The 14782-nt window shown below is 38.7% G+C and overlaps 1 protein-coding gene across 1 annotated transcript; it reads right to left on the bottom strand.

The window, feature by feature from the left end:
• Positions 1–8248: 8248 nt before the first annotated feature.
• Positions 8249–8614, bottom strand: LOC105316966 (uncharacterized). The gene has a single exon (XM_011412297.1). The coding sequence runs from the start codon at positions 8612–8614 to the stop codon at positions 8249–8251; it is 366 nt and encodes a 121-aa protein (XP_011410599.1).
• Positions 8615–14782: the final 6168 nt, after the last annotated feature.

Genomic DNA, 14782 nt, shown 5'->3' with positions numbered 1-14782 from the left:
AATCCCAGAAGGATCTGAGCCTATTATCAATCACTCTATTTGTGGGACCTGTCTCTGCCTTAAGTACATGTGTAATGAGAGCAGCTGAAGAATGATGCATTTTGTCGCATAAGGGACCAGACAAAACTCATCACAATTTAGTATATGATGCTGAGGGACCAGAACTAGCTCGAATAACCTCACCGGAGACAACAGACCAATAGTAATCCAGGTCAATCAATATCTGTTGTTCTCCTTCATCTGGTACGGCAAAGTCTAAGTTACTGAGATGCTCATAATAGCATTTAGAAATATCAATAGATGCTGGGACCACAGATAAGGGAAGTGCTAAGAATCGTAGGGTTATAGACCCCTCCTCCGTTTGTAAACCAATCCTTACTAAATGATATTCTTCCTCTCTCTCTGTAGTTAAACCAAAGGCTGCAATGGACATACTCTTCTTGCTTTTTGCCTTAAGTGCCATTTCTTTTTTTAGGTCTTGTGTAACAAAAGATCTGTGACTGCCACTGTCAAGGATAACTTTGGCTTCCATACAAAGAGCTGGATTGGAGGGATTAAATGCTGTCACTCGAACTGTTTCTAACAAGACTGTGTCATTCTCTTCTGCTTGAGAAGTGGAGCTCAAAGAGGGGCCTCTGGGTTAAGATTAGACACATTCACTTGAAGATTCAATATCTCTTTTAAGTTCTCACTCTTGACAGCCTTGAGACATACTAGGGTGGAGTTTACTTATGCACTCAGTACACTTAGGTGAGGCTCTGCAGTCTTGTACATGATGCCCATTACATAAACAATTAAAGCAATAACCATGACCCTTCAAAATTTGTTTCCTAGGCTCTACTAAAATGACATTCTTGCGTAAACTAGGCTGATGCTTCTCACTTCAATAACAACATTCAGAATGACCACTATCCTTCGTAGTCAAAGTAGTTGCGGTTGCAGATTCTCTCTTAGTTTTAGTATAAACATTCCAGCTCTTGTGAATTATACCTGCTGTCTCACGAGCCTTTATTTCTTCCAATAATGCTGCGAGTATGGGGTTGCATTCCCCTTCTTTACCAGACATCTTAAGACTGATTTAAACTCTGAACTCTTGCGGGAGTTTCTACATTAGGAGGCACTAAGAAGAGCTCCATAAGCACTATGTGCTTTCCTAAGGATGTTAGGCCTCTCACATAAATCTATACTTTGTCATAGATTCTCCTTAAAGTTGAAAGATTCTGATTATCTGTCACAGCCTCCAGATCAGTAAAGGCATCCATATGCCTTGTTATAATCTGTGACTCATCCCCAAACCTCTTCTTGAGTATATCTATCGCTTATTGATAATTGCTAGAAGTTAGCGATAGATCTGCTACAGCCTCCTTCTTGATCCTGTCAATAAGGATCTCAATTAAGTAAACTTATTGATATCCAATTGATCCCATCTGTGGTGTATTGCTGACTCAAATGAGTCCCAAAATGTTTTCCATTTCATATAGTCACCATTAAAAGGAGTTAGAGTCAGCTGTGGTAGCTTGATTCTAATAGCGACAGATTCAAAGGGTGTGTCTCCAACCATTGGAGAAACACCTTTAGGAACACATGAGGACAGGCCAATGGCCTTGTCTACCTAGAAGAGAGTTGACCTCAAGGTATCCCTGACGACTTCTGCACCTTCTATATCTGTTTCTGTTTCAGCTTTGTCCTCTAGGAGGGCTAAGATGCCTTCATCGAGGTCCTTGAGTACAGCTACGTTCTCTGCAAGAGCCACCCTCAGTTGCTCCAGGCTGTGTCTGTCTAAGGGACTAGCACCCAAAGCTGTTTCTAACTCAGTAACCTTTCTTGTTGCTGTGCCTCTGTGTCCTGATCTGACACTCTTCTTATGAGCTAGTTCAGCAACCATCTTGCTTCAGACCACGCCCCAAATAACAAAATGTATGTATACACGTGTCAGTGAAGTATCATTAAAAAAAGAAAAAAAACTATTCTGTATGACTGCTACTGTCAAACCAACTATTTCAACTGACTGAAAATACCAATTCTGTGTAAGTTAGCTATCAAAAGTAAAGGTTGGTCGGTCTCTGCACTCAGCAGTATCGAAAGTGACATGCACGTCAAAGGTTCCCTATCAATTGGCTTGTACTAAACAATGGAATGCTTCCATCCGGTAGTGGAATCTGTATCAGAGGACAGTATTTTTAAGGCAACACTTGGACACGATCTGTACTTCACTTCAACAACTGTCTAAGTCTTCTCTTCTTCTCAAAATCAATAACAAGTACTGAGCATGAGCAGTACCACACACTATGTAATAAATGACAATACATTTAATTGACGACATTTATAAATATGATCACTATAGAATATAAGTCAAAAGGGTATGTAACTGTTGCACTGAATGGTCAGTGATGAAGGCAATTGATCAGATTAAGTCAGCCTCAGAATATTAGACTGACGGAGAGGTACAGTATATTAGTAATAGTACATAATCATTATCATTAATTTGTAGTGGGTCATCAAAGATGCGACACATGATTCAAGTGCTAATGCATACTATACAACAGTGCCATGTCTTTCTGGAAGGCACTTGTATATGTAGTGCATTTTACTTCACTTTGTACATCAATATTTTAGTATCCGCAAGATTGTTGGCTGTATGACACTTTCCAGAAAAGAACACACTTGCGTACAGAGAAGGAGCTGGCTTGTAGTAAGGAAGTATTGCCACTAGTAATGTTAAAAGGTACTGAAAGAAGAATATGAATTGTTTAATCAAGTTTAAAAGCAGGATGGAATATTACAGATGTCGCTCATGACAAATCAATGCCAGTAACATCATATATTGTTGCAGAGTTAAAGCTGAAAAACTCTTCACGCATGGCATTGTAACTAGCTAGTTGTACTTATTTCTTTCTATGTTTATAGGGACTAAAAATGTAGCAAGAGCAATGACATCAATAGCAACTGGAGCAAGAAAAATGGTAGGTATAATTTGGTATTCAGAACTTTCAGAAAGAGTAAGGGAAAATGGAAAACAATTAAATGTACATGCATCATAAGGAAGACTACGAAGACACTTTTGTACTACAGTATAAAGAACGGCAATAAGTCTACAAAAAATCTCCGAGACTCAATCACAAACATATAAATGCAACCTAAAACTCAGTTTGATCAGGCTTGCCTGGTAAAAACTACACTTAAAACTTAAAAAAGATTAGTGAAAAGTGGTACATAAAACATGATTTTAAAACCAACTCAAAACTGTGTCTGATTAGTCACTCTTTTCAATCATCTAACATAGGAGTGTATATCAAGTAACACGTAACAGATGTAGCTTGTCTGGTTTGTACTGCAGTGTGTGGGTGTATGAAAGGCACCGTCTTCTTACTACCAGAATTGGCAAATAGATGATGGCTTCTAACTACCCCTGCTGTGGTCTACACTATTATAAACTAGGGGATGCCTTTGATACACCCACATACTGTAGCACAAGAAACAACTTTGTGAAACCAACCGCAAATAAATGGAATTGAGTCTTATCAGTCACTCTTGTTATCACTATGAAACTAAGACAGGAAGAAACAAATATTAAGAAGTAGAACAGGAAATAGTATTTATAAAAACAAACCTGAAACAAATAATGTTGCCATCACAAGGCAAAGACACAAATGAAAACGGAATGAAATATTCATAAAACTTGATGAAAACATGAACAGTATTGAAAGTGTATTTTTTAAAAGCATTAGATGTTTTGTTGTTGTTTAAAAACTTCCAAAAACTCAATTTGATCAGTAACTCCTGGTATTAACTACACTGGAAACTAAGAAAAGAATTGGTATTAAGTGGTACATGAAACATCATGTTAAAACCAAACTGGAATGATTAAAACTGAGTATGATCAGTCACTATTGTTATATACTACACTATAAACTGTAATGTTGGGAATCGGGAATCAGGCCTTCATCTAGGATTTTATACAAGGGGGGGGGTAGGATTAAAAATATTTCAAAGAAGGGGGGTCACTACTATTTTTCTATTGTGCATGCACAAATCAATGTGTGCTCACAACACTCAAGGCCTTCATACACAAGGCAACTTGATGCTAGCAACCAAGCAACATGCTGCCAAAAATAGAAAACCATTAAATTTCTGGCAACATCAATGTAATCACAAATGTTGCTAGCAACAAGTTGCCACGTGTATGAAGGCCTTTAAACAATGTACTGCTGGGGTCATAATTATATTCATATTGATCACACATTTGTACCAGCTGTAGTTGTTAAAATTATTCTAGAACAAAGAAGTGAGTCAGTTACAGCCTAAAATGGACATTACATCTTACTTTAAGTCACATTCCAACAAGCCATTTCCTTCCAGTTGTGCAGATGATAGCAGTAGTAGTGAGGAAGAGCTGGAGATTCCACCAGCTAAGAAGCCATGTGTCAGCAAGACTACTAGCCTACCTTCCAATAGCAAGCAGTCTAAATGTCGATCAACCAAAGCTAGTAGCAACAGGAAGTGTCAAAATAAATGGGAAAAAGAGTTTACTTGGCTGGAGTACAATGCTGATATTGATGGTGCTTTTTGCAAGAATTGTAAGACATCGGGAAGATCACTTGAGCAAACAGGGGGAGTCTGGACAAGCACACCATTCAGAAACTGGAAAAAAGCTGTTGAAAAGATGAAGGCTCACTCACAGACCAATACACATATAATGGCCTACCAAGGAACTTTATCAACACAGCACAGTGGATCGGTTTTTCAACAGCTACAAAATGTGGCAGAACAGGATCGTAGAATCAATCGAGTAGCAGTTAAATCATTCTTTCGATGCGCACACTTTCTTGCTCAGCACCATATTCCTAATACTACTAATTTTGATGGGCTTGTTGATTTGGTAGTATCATGTGGTGGTGAACACTTGAGAAATTTTCTGGATCGGACCGGAAGAAATGCTGTATATACTTCACATGTAGCTGTGGTAGAGTTTATGGAATCTCTAGGAATATGGGTTGAGAAATCGATACAGAAGCATCTTAACAGGGCTCAATATTTTTGTATCATGGCTGACGAATGTACAGATATTGCCACTATTGAGGAGATGGCAGTATTTTATCGTTGGGAAGAAGATGGTGTACCAGTAGAACATTTTTTGGAAGTACTTCATTTCAAACAAGCAAACGCCGAGAGCATTTATTTAGCTTTAATAGAATGTTTAAATGAAAAGAATCTTCAAGTTAGTAAAATCATAGGAATGGGTTTTGATGGAGCAAGCACATTTGCTGGGATACGGACTGGAGTGCAGACTAGAATCAAAAAGTAGGCAGCTCATGCTTTGTTTTTGCATTGCCATTGCCATTTGCTACAACTAGCTTGTGTCCAGGCTGCAAATTTTACTAATGGAATCAAACACGTGTATGTGACATTAACATCCTTATAGAAGTTCTTTCATTTCTCTCCAAAGAGAGTCGAGTCTCTAAAATTGGTGCACTAAGTGCTTAATCTTCCAGAACTAAAGGTCATCAAACCCTCTGACAAAAGATGGTTGGCACACGAAAGATCAGTTCAAGCTGTCAAAGCAAGCTACCTAGCTATTGTCAGTGCACTCAATAGCATTTATGAGGATAGTCATGAACCAGAAGCACGGGGTCTTAGTAAAGCTTTTAGCATGAAGTCAACAGTTGCAGCTATTCACATGCTCAATTATATTCTTCCTCAGGTGGCTAAATTGAACAGGACTCTTCAGACTGAGAATCTAGATTTGTCTGTGATAGCCTGTATGGTTGATACTACTCTACATACATTAGATGATGCTATTCAGCTAGCAGCTAATTGGGTTCTCGAGCTGCTAGACAAGCCTAATTCTTTTAATGAACTGGGAATCACAATAACATCAGAAGATATTGCTGACTTTCAGGATTGAACAGTAAAGCCATTTGTGAAATGTTTAAAGGATAATATTTCAAGTCGTTTTGCTTCATCGAGTGCAATTGTGTCAGCATTAAGTATTTTTGATCCTAAGACAGCAAAAAAAGCAACATCTTCTGAGATATCAAAGTATGGTGAGCAGCAAATTTAAACAATTTTAGAGCACTATGGGGCACCAAAGCAAGCTGAGACACTTCTTGGCGAATCAATAACTAGAGAGGCTATTATCACCCCTGTTATTGTCACAGAGTGGAAAACATATTGTCAGCTACTGTTAAAGAAACTTGAAGATAGTATGAAGACTCAACTAAAGAACTCGTTAATGACATGATGAAGACAATGTTTCCTAACCTAAGTACAATAGCTTAAATCTGCCTAACTATACCAGTTACAACAGCATCAGTGGAAAGGAGCTTCTCACAGATGTAAGTCATTAAAACTTGGTTACGAAGCAGCCTCAGTGACAAAAGTCTATCTCATCTAATGAAAATAGCTATAGAGACCCCTGATCAACTTAATGATGACCAGATAGAGGAAATCGTTGACATTTAGAACAGAAAAAACAGAAGGATAATAGTTTAACTAATGTTGTTTATTTTAAATGAAATTTTTCATGTTAATAGTCAATCAAGGGGGGGTCACTCACCCACCAAGGGGGGCAAGCGCCCCCCTAAATGAAGCCCAGGGAATGAAATTGTATAGCAATCAAGAAGAAAACAAATGAGTGATCGAAGAACACGCATATCTTAGCAATGTGAGAATGGCAAACTCACTAGGTTCAAACAGTGAGAATGGAAATAATAAAGTAGAAGGAAGAAGAAATATATGAACAAACAAATAAACAACAAATGCAGTAAAAGCATGCATATATATATACTAAAAATCATAGTACATCATATGATGTCATATTGACAGTCTGCCTCTTTCTCTATCTGAGAATAGTTCTTTTCTGCACTGGACAGGGTGCGGGAGGCAAAAGCAATTGGTCGTTCTGAACTATCTGCCATCCAGTGGCACAGCACTGCTCCTATTCCATATGGAGAGGCATCATTTGACAGAGTGAGAGGTTTAGTGTCATCATAATAGACCAGGAGAGAATTAGAATGTAGAAGTGATTGGACTATCTTTAATGATTCTGCTTGAGATTGGCCCGATTTCCAATTAATATTTTGTGGAGAAGTGAATGTAGAGGTGCTAACGTAGTAGCTATGTCTGGAAGGAACTTGTGATAGTAAGTAAGTAAGCCTAGAAATGATTTCAGCTCAAAGACATTGAATGGAGCTGGAGCCTCTTTAATGGCTCTTATTTTTGCTTTAGCTGGGTGAAGACCATGAGCATCAATGACATGTCCCAGATATTGGACAGATGCAGCCATGAAAGTACAGTTCGGCTGCTTAAGTGTAAAACCCAATAGCTCCAAACATTTCAACACAAAATCCAGGTTTCGTAAGTGCTCAGAATCTGTCTTTCCAGACACGAGGATGTCGTTTAAGAAGACTCATACCTAAGGAGTATTGTTGAGGAGGTTTTCCATTATCCTCTGAAAAATGGAAGGAGCTGTAGAGATGCCAAAAAGCAGGCGATTATATTCAAAAAGTCCTCACTGGGTATTAATGGTAGTGTACTTTTCTGACTCTTCGTCTAGAGGAACTTGTAAATAGGCATGTTTCAAGTCCAATTTGGAAAATGACTTGCCTCCAGAAAGTGCAGTGAATAGACCATCGACTCTCTGGAGAGGATAAGGATTGGAAGCACGGCTTGATTGATTGTTACTCTATAGTCACCGCCGAGACAAATGGATCCGTCTTCTTTGACTATCGGTACCACCAATGCTGCCAACTTGGAATGCTTGACTGGGGTGATGACCTCCAGCTCTTCCAGCCGTCGCAACTCCTGAGCCACTTTATCCCTAATACAATGCGGAACTGTTCGTGAACGATAGAAATGAGGTTGAGCTTGAGAATCAACATAGAGCTTTGCCCCAAGAACCTTCAATTTCCCAAGCTTTGGACAAAAAACTTCTTTATGTTTCTGCATTACATCCTCTATGGAAGAAAAAACGTTAACAACTTTTAAGTGAGACCAGTCCAGCTTGATCTTTTCCAGCCTGTTTTGTCCTACCAGACTGGGTCCTAGGCCAGGGATGACTAGCATGGGAACTGTAACTTGTTGAGAATTGTATCGTACAGCGACATCTACTGTACCAATTGGACGGATCTTTTTCATTGTAAAAGTGGACAAAACAACATTAAATTGTGTTAAGGGGTAATGCATGAGACATGTTTGTGTATGTCTGTTCACTAATGAGAGATAGGGAGGCTCCTGTGTCCATTTCCATTTAGAGGTCTGAACCATTCACTTCCGTTATGAGTACAATAGGTTGGACATTACCAGGTAGAGTGAACAAAGAATAACCTTGGGAGTCCTCTGGAACCGTAGCTGAATGATGAAGGTTTGGTTTGTGATCCAATGAATGGGCATTGTATTTTAAGGGGGTCTTATTAACAGATCTGGATGGTTTCTGGCGTGACTGGTTGTTGTGATCTTTCTTAGAGCTACAACAGACCTTTGCTAGATGACCTTTCTTACCACAGCTGCGACAGTTGACATCTTTAAAATGACAATGGGTAGCATAGTGCCTACCACCGCATTTGTAGCATTCGATTTCCTTCGGCGTCTTGTGTTTCTCTCTTTGATGTTTCATTTGGTTCACAGGAGCTTATGAGAGCTGCTTGGACATATCTTGTGCATTTTGTGATGCCAGTTCCATGGTCTGTGCTGTCTTGATTGCTACTTCATAAGTCAGCCTGTCTTGCTCCTGTAGCAAGAGGATTTGTATTCTAGAATTGTTAATGCCACAGACAAGTTACACAAATCATGTCATTTAAGGAGTATCCAAACTCACAATGTTCCCCAATGTCACGAAGTGCTACCACATTGTCAGCTACTGACTCCTGCTGATGTCTGACTCTTGTGTGAAAAGTATATCTCTGCACAATGCTAGAGTGTTTGGGACTGTAATGCTCCCCCAGTTTGGTGTTTACTTCATCAAATGAGGCATTGAGTGGGGTTTGTTGTTGAAGTAGTCCCCTTACGAGTTGATAAGAAGGTGCCCCACACACAGTAAGCAACACTGCTTTCATCTTGTCCTCTTCTGTGATGCCATTTGCTAGAAAGTAGAACTGTAAGCGTTCCATGTATATAGTCCAGGTTTCTTTTGCTAGATCGAATGCAGACATCTTTCCATGAGTTGCCATAACCGTTTACCTCATCGCAAGTGTAATGTTGGGAACCGGGAATGGAATTGTATAGCAACCAAGTAGAACACAAATGAGCGATGTGAGAATGGCAAACTTGCTAGGTTCAAAGAGGACTTAAAATGAGAATGAAAATAATACAGTAGAAGGAAGAAGAAATGAATGAACATACAAATGAACAACAAATACAGTCAAAGCATGCAGTTTTAAACTAAAAATCATAATACATCATATGTCATATTGACAGTCTGCATAATTATAAATAGAAATAATAATGGCCACAATAAGAATAACACAAGTAACAATAACAATAAGAATAACAATGATAATAATTATAATAACAACAATAATAACAACAACGAGTACATAGCAATAATAATAATAACAGAATATTGTAGTTACGTGTACATGTACATGTACATGAATGCATAAATGTCAAAGCTCTATTATCACAGAATCTGCAACTAGAAGAAAGACTGAGATGTAAATAGAACAGAAAATACTTCATAAAAAACACCTCCAAAAATTAAGGCTGCGCTTACAAAAATAGAAAAAATGAAAACGTGATAGAATCTTGATTAATCTTTATCGAAACAAAACAGTGCTGAAAGTGTACTGTGTATAAAACAATGCATTTTGCGTTGCTGTGTAAACACAGCCTTAAACTCAGTTTGATCAGTCACTCCTCGTATAAACTGTACTTGAAGCAATGAAAAGAATAGTGAAAAGTAGTAGAAATGTAACTGACCTGATATGATTAGAACTGAGTCTGATCAGTCACTCTTGTTATATATTACACCATTAGGCACTAGTACTGCCAATATTCTCTATCATGGCAGTGCAAATTCCTAAGAGAATCCAGAGCAGTCCAGATACCCAGTCTGTAGGAGAAGGTACACACTTAATGGCAGGCTTTTTTTGACAGTGCTGTCTCTTCACTAGTCTGTTTGCAATGTGATGGTATGCAGTAGTCTCAATACGATGTGTACCAAGGATTCTCATCAGTTGAGACCATATAGATAACTCCAACTGTCTTCCTTTATCCCTAGTAATGAATGATCAGAGTCCAAACCGGGAAACCCGTGTAGAAATGACCATAATGCTACTATCTCAGCATTTGCATTTGGTAGCGGAACAACTTCTGGCCATTCAATGAACCTATCCACCATAGTTAATAGTAGATAAGTTGAGCCTCAAAAGACGGGTAGTGGTCTAACTAGATCGCTATATGAGAAAATTGATGTAGAGTAGGAAAGTCAGAAAGAGGAGAGACAGTGACTTTGGACCTTGGCTTGTTCATACTGGAGACATTGACGAGTCCACTTATGAATGTCAGAGTTAACACCAGGCAAGGCAAAACAACTGTTAAGTAATCGTTGTCATACATAAATACCTAGGTGTGATAAGGAATGTAGTGCTAAAATTACCATATATGTCAGCGACCTTGGTACGAATGAGCGTAATATCCCAGTAGCTACATCACAAACAATAGTGGAATGACAAAAAGCAAGAGGTACTTTACAAAGTGTTAGAGAGTGTTGTGAAGGAGATTTTAACAACTATGACAGAAAGCAAGAGGTACTTTACAAAGTATTAAAGAGTACTGTGAAGGAGATTTTAATACTAGCAATTACTGGAGTTTTCAGTACAGTTAGTAAAGGTAAAGTTGTGGAACTCATTGTATCTGTGCTTCCCGGTTCTTTGTCTTTTGCATAATTGTCCTTCATGTGTAATCTTCCTTTTCTTAGCTTAAATGATACCTTTCAGTTCCTCTTTTTTTTGATGAGAAACTTTCTTATCAACACGCACAGCATCAGTTGATCTATGACCAGTGACAGACTTTGTCTGTTCATCAACTCCATGTTGGAACAAGCATGTTGCACTCTTTTGCGTTAGAGAATAGTGGCCTTTTTTACCTGCTTGGTCACAGAATCGGTTCACTGTCTCATTAAGAGTGTCATGTCCCACTGGTCTCGACATATACCATTAGTTAGGAAGAGGTTTGGCCATAGGTTGTAAGTACAATGCATATGAGGGAGCATCCACTGGCCTGCATGACATGTACTTTTTGTACAGCTCAACCACACAAAGCTTTCTGTCTTCCTTGTTTCCAAAAATCTATGGTCTTATTTGTCACCTTACGTTCCTGGAACCCCCAAGCATTGTTTTTAGACCCTCTTTCACTGTACAAAATTTGTGGTCATGCATCTTTTATCTCATTTAACTGAATCATATCTAGACACAACAATCTATGCTCCCTGCCACTTCTAAGGGCTAAATTAAGAGCCAAACAGTAGACCATCATGTCAAGCAGCAAATGTGGATTACTATTACCAAGTAGCCCATCCTTCCACATACGTTCTTCAAGGTTAGTGGAAATGATGGGTATTTGCTTTTTAATAGTAGCAATGACTTCTTTCCGGAGATCTTTTAAGAGGTGTCAAATGCCTCTCGAAAAAATGAACAATTGGTGCATTTTAGATATCCAACTCTTCATTGGAGTGAATTCTATGGCCTCATATATCGTTTGATTCCAGCTCTAAAACCATAAAGACTCACAGAAGTGTACGGCTTGCCTTGAGTATTCCTAGCTTACACGACAAAGCGTGGCAACCAGTAGTGTAACTGACTATTTCTTACCACATCTAGTTCCGGAGGCTTGATATCCCCCTTTCTACTGTGGCGCCAATTAATCCTAAATTTCACCACCCATGATGTGGCCTTGCGAGTAGATGGTGGTATATGGCCTTTTATTTTCTCCAAAATATCTGCCTCAGTTACAGAAGGACTGAAACGAGAATGACTAATAGAGGTAAATCCGTGTGGTTTTGAGGCCAAGACAAAAATCTTTCTCCCTCACATCTATGAATTTCTTTCATAGAGAAAGCTCAATTTCCAAGTCATCTATTATGGGCCATGTGCTCAGTGGCAAGTCACGTGATAATACTATGAATGATGTTCAAAACATTCAATAATATTTAAAAAAACCGTGAATATAGCTTAAATACAGTATATACCTCCTAGTCGGGATTCATACTATTTTAAACCATTCATGAATAATTCTCTTTGATGGTAATAATACGAATGAGGTGTCGAAATGCTATGGAGACCCCTACATGGAAGCCATTCAACAGAATACCATTGCTTGAGCCTAATTAACCACTTCTAATAACTATGTCCCCATGAATATGTTCAAAACAGAAAAACACCTCCTATGAGGCGTTTATGGAATTTGTAAACCTTGGGCTTTGCCCTCTGTTTCCCAATTCCATAAACACCTCATAGGTGTTTGTCCATAATTTAATCACTCGGGGTGTGCCCTTGGGATTAAAATAGTATGAATCCATCCTACTCGGTATATAACCTATATTTAGCACAACACAGGGCATCTGCAGCTGAGTTAGCTGACCCATTTACGTGACGAATGACTGAGGTGAACTGCTGAATATAATCCATATGTCAAACTCGTGGCGAATGTTGACCAGAATGAAATGAGTGGAGATGTGTTAGGGGTTTATGATCGGTCAATATGTAAAAATATCGACCTTCCAGAGAGTAGCGAAAATGTTTAGATGCTAAATAAATCAAAAACGTGCTACATTCTTTCTCAGGTGGTTTAAAAGATCTAGGGTATATGCCAGTGGTTGCCAAGTATCATCGACCCTCTGTGCTCTCATGGTTACATGAGCCTACATCAGATGCATCTGTTGCGAGACTCAAAGTAGTATCCAATTATGCATGAGTTAAAGTCACTTGGGTGAGAGCCTCCTTGATAATGTTGGCTTCAACTGTCCCCTGAATGTCTCTCTATTTGTATTTTAGACGTAGAAAATAATTCAATGGGGGAAGAATACATGCACAATAAAGTTTTAATCTATTATAAAGTTAACTAGCCCCAAAAACTCACGAAGTTTATGTTGAGCTGTTGGTAAAGGAAAGGCGCAGAGTGCTTTGACTTTCTCTATATGTGGGCAGATACCTTGCTGATCGACTAAATGACTGAGGAAAGTGATTTGCAATACCCAAAAGTCACAGTTGTTTTGATTGATGACAATGCCATGGTTACTGAAACACTCAACCACTAAGTAAAGTTGTTGCTTATGTTACTCTGGACAATGCCATGCTTATTGAATCACTCCAACACTGAGTGTAGGTGTTGCTTATGTTCCTCTGGGTTAGTGCTAGCGATGAGGATATCATCTATAGTCGGCTTCAGTTGAGTTTGACACCGCATGCTTTTGACAAAAAAGCGTCAGGTCTAGCCTCAATCACTTGCAAATAAAATGGCTGCAAACTTCACAATGCTCCATTCTACTTGTAACTTCTTCATTATTATATTTTGGTTGCTGCTAGGCCTGCAATTGACATAGTAAATCTTTTTGTTTGTTACTACCTAAGAAAAGATTGAGAAGTGCAAAATTTCAACTGAGTTTCTGGGCGTAAATGGTGAAGACAAATATTGAAGGATTAGAGGGGTACAGCAGACTAAATGAGACTTATTTCTGGAAGAAAGTCTTCTAGTTTTATTATATCTTGGCCTAAAGTGCTCCATTTGCTTTTTAATATTAAAAACATGACTATTGACATCTTTTATAAGATGTAATTGATGTTCACAAAGCTTCACGTCATGAAACATCATTGTCGCTTCCTTTCATGTTGACCAGAAGAAGCTTTTGAGAACCTTTCAGAGTACCTACAGACTCCAAAATTGATATATACATATTTTCAGATGAGCTCGTTTTCCATCTGCTAGCATAAAAATAATAGTGAAGTCCTAAGAGTAAGTCAGCGGTCACACTCAAGTAAAACTGACTATACTGAAGTATATACAAAATGCATATCACAAAGTACTTGGTCCATGAACCTCTGAAAAGACTGTGCCGCACATTCTAACAAATCGAACAATCCAATTGGAGTTGTAATTGCATTCTTCGGTATAATTAGCAGGTTCCATAGGGAGTTGATGATAAGCACTTACCAAGTCTAACTTAGAGAATATCATTTTTCTATGAAGAGAAGCAGAGAAGTCGAGGATATGTGGGATCGATCTGGTACAGTATTAGCATTCAGAGCCACGTAATCACTACAAGGATGCCAGTCACCTGACTTTTTTGGGACTTGGGGATGATCTGCAACTAGATGAGGGGTGAATGATCCCTTGCTGTAGCATGTCTTCTAGTTCGTGTGTGGGTGGTCCTGTGATTTGGATGTGGTGAGTTACAGATTCCTTAACTTCAGTGATCTGTACTACTGCAGGGAAGTCCCTAAGAACGACTTCATGTACGTTCAGTGGCTTGGCTAGAAGGAGTGTTAGACTGAGTGGTTGCTAATTAACTAATTGACCTTTCACCAGTAATTGAGCTCCTTATTCAGAGAAACAGGAATGGCATATGTGCCAGTAGACCAAAATGACGGAAAATATCTACTCCAAGTATCAGTACAGCAACATCAGCAACAATGAACACCCATTGAAAGGAACGGAACATCTGACCCTAGTAAGCGTTGACAATAGGAAGTAATGGAACTACCATTAGCTGCCTGAAGAAAAACTTTCTGTTGACACATCTCATCAGCAGCAGGAGTAATGACACTAACCACAGCTTCTGTGTCAATAA

The sequence above is a fragment of the Amphimedon queenslandica genome, unplaced genomic scaffold, assembly GCF_000090795.2.
Source record: "Amphimedon queenslandica unplaced genomic scaffold, v1.1 AMPQUscaffold_13486, whole genome shotgun sequence".
Taxonomy (NCBI): domain Eukaryota; kingdom Metazoa; phylum Porifera; class Demospongiae; order Haplosclerida; family Niphatidae; genus Amphimedon; species Amphimedon queenslandica.
The sequence above is the reverse complement of the archived record's forward strand: the minus strand, read 5'-3'. Positions and strand labels throughout refer to the sequence as shown.

Bases quoted from the DNA above. Each gene is read 5' to 3' on its own strand.
- LOC105316966 (XM_011412297.1), bottom strand. From the start codon at position 8,614: ATGAAACATCAAAGAGAGAAACACAAGACGCCGAAGGAAATCGAATGC.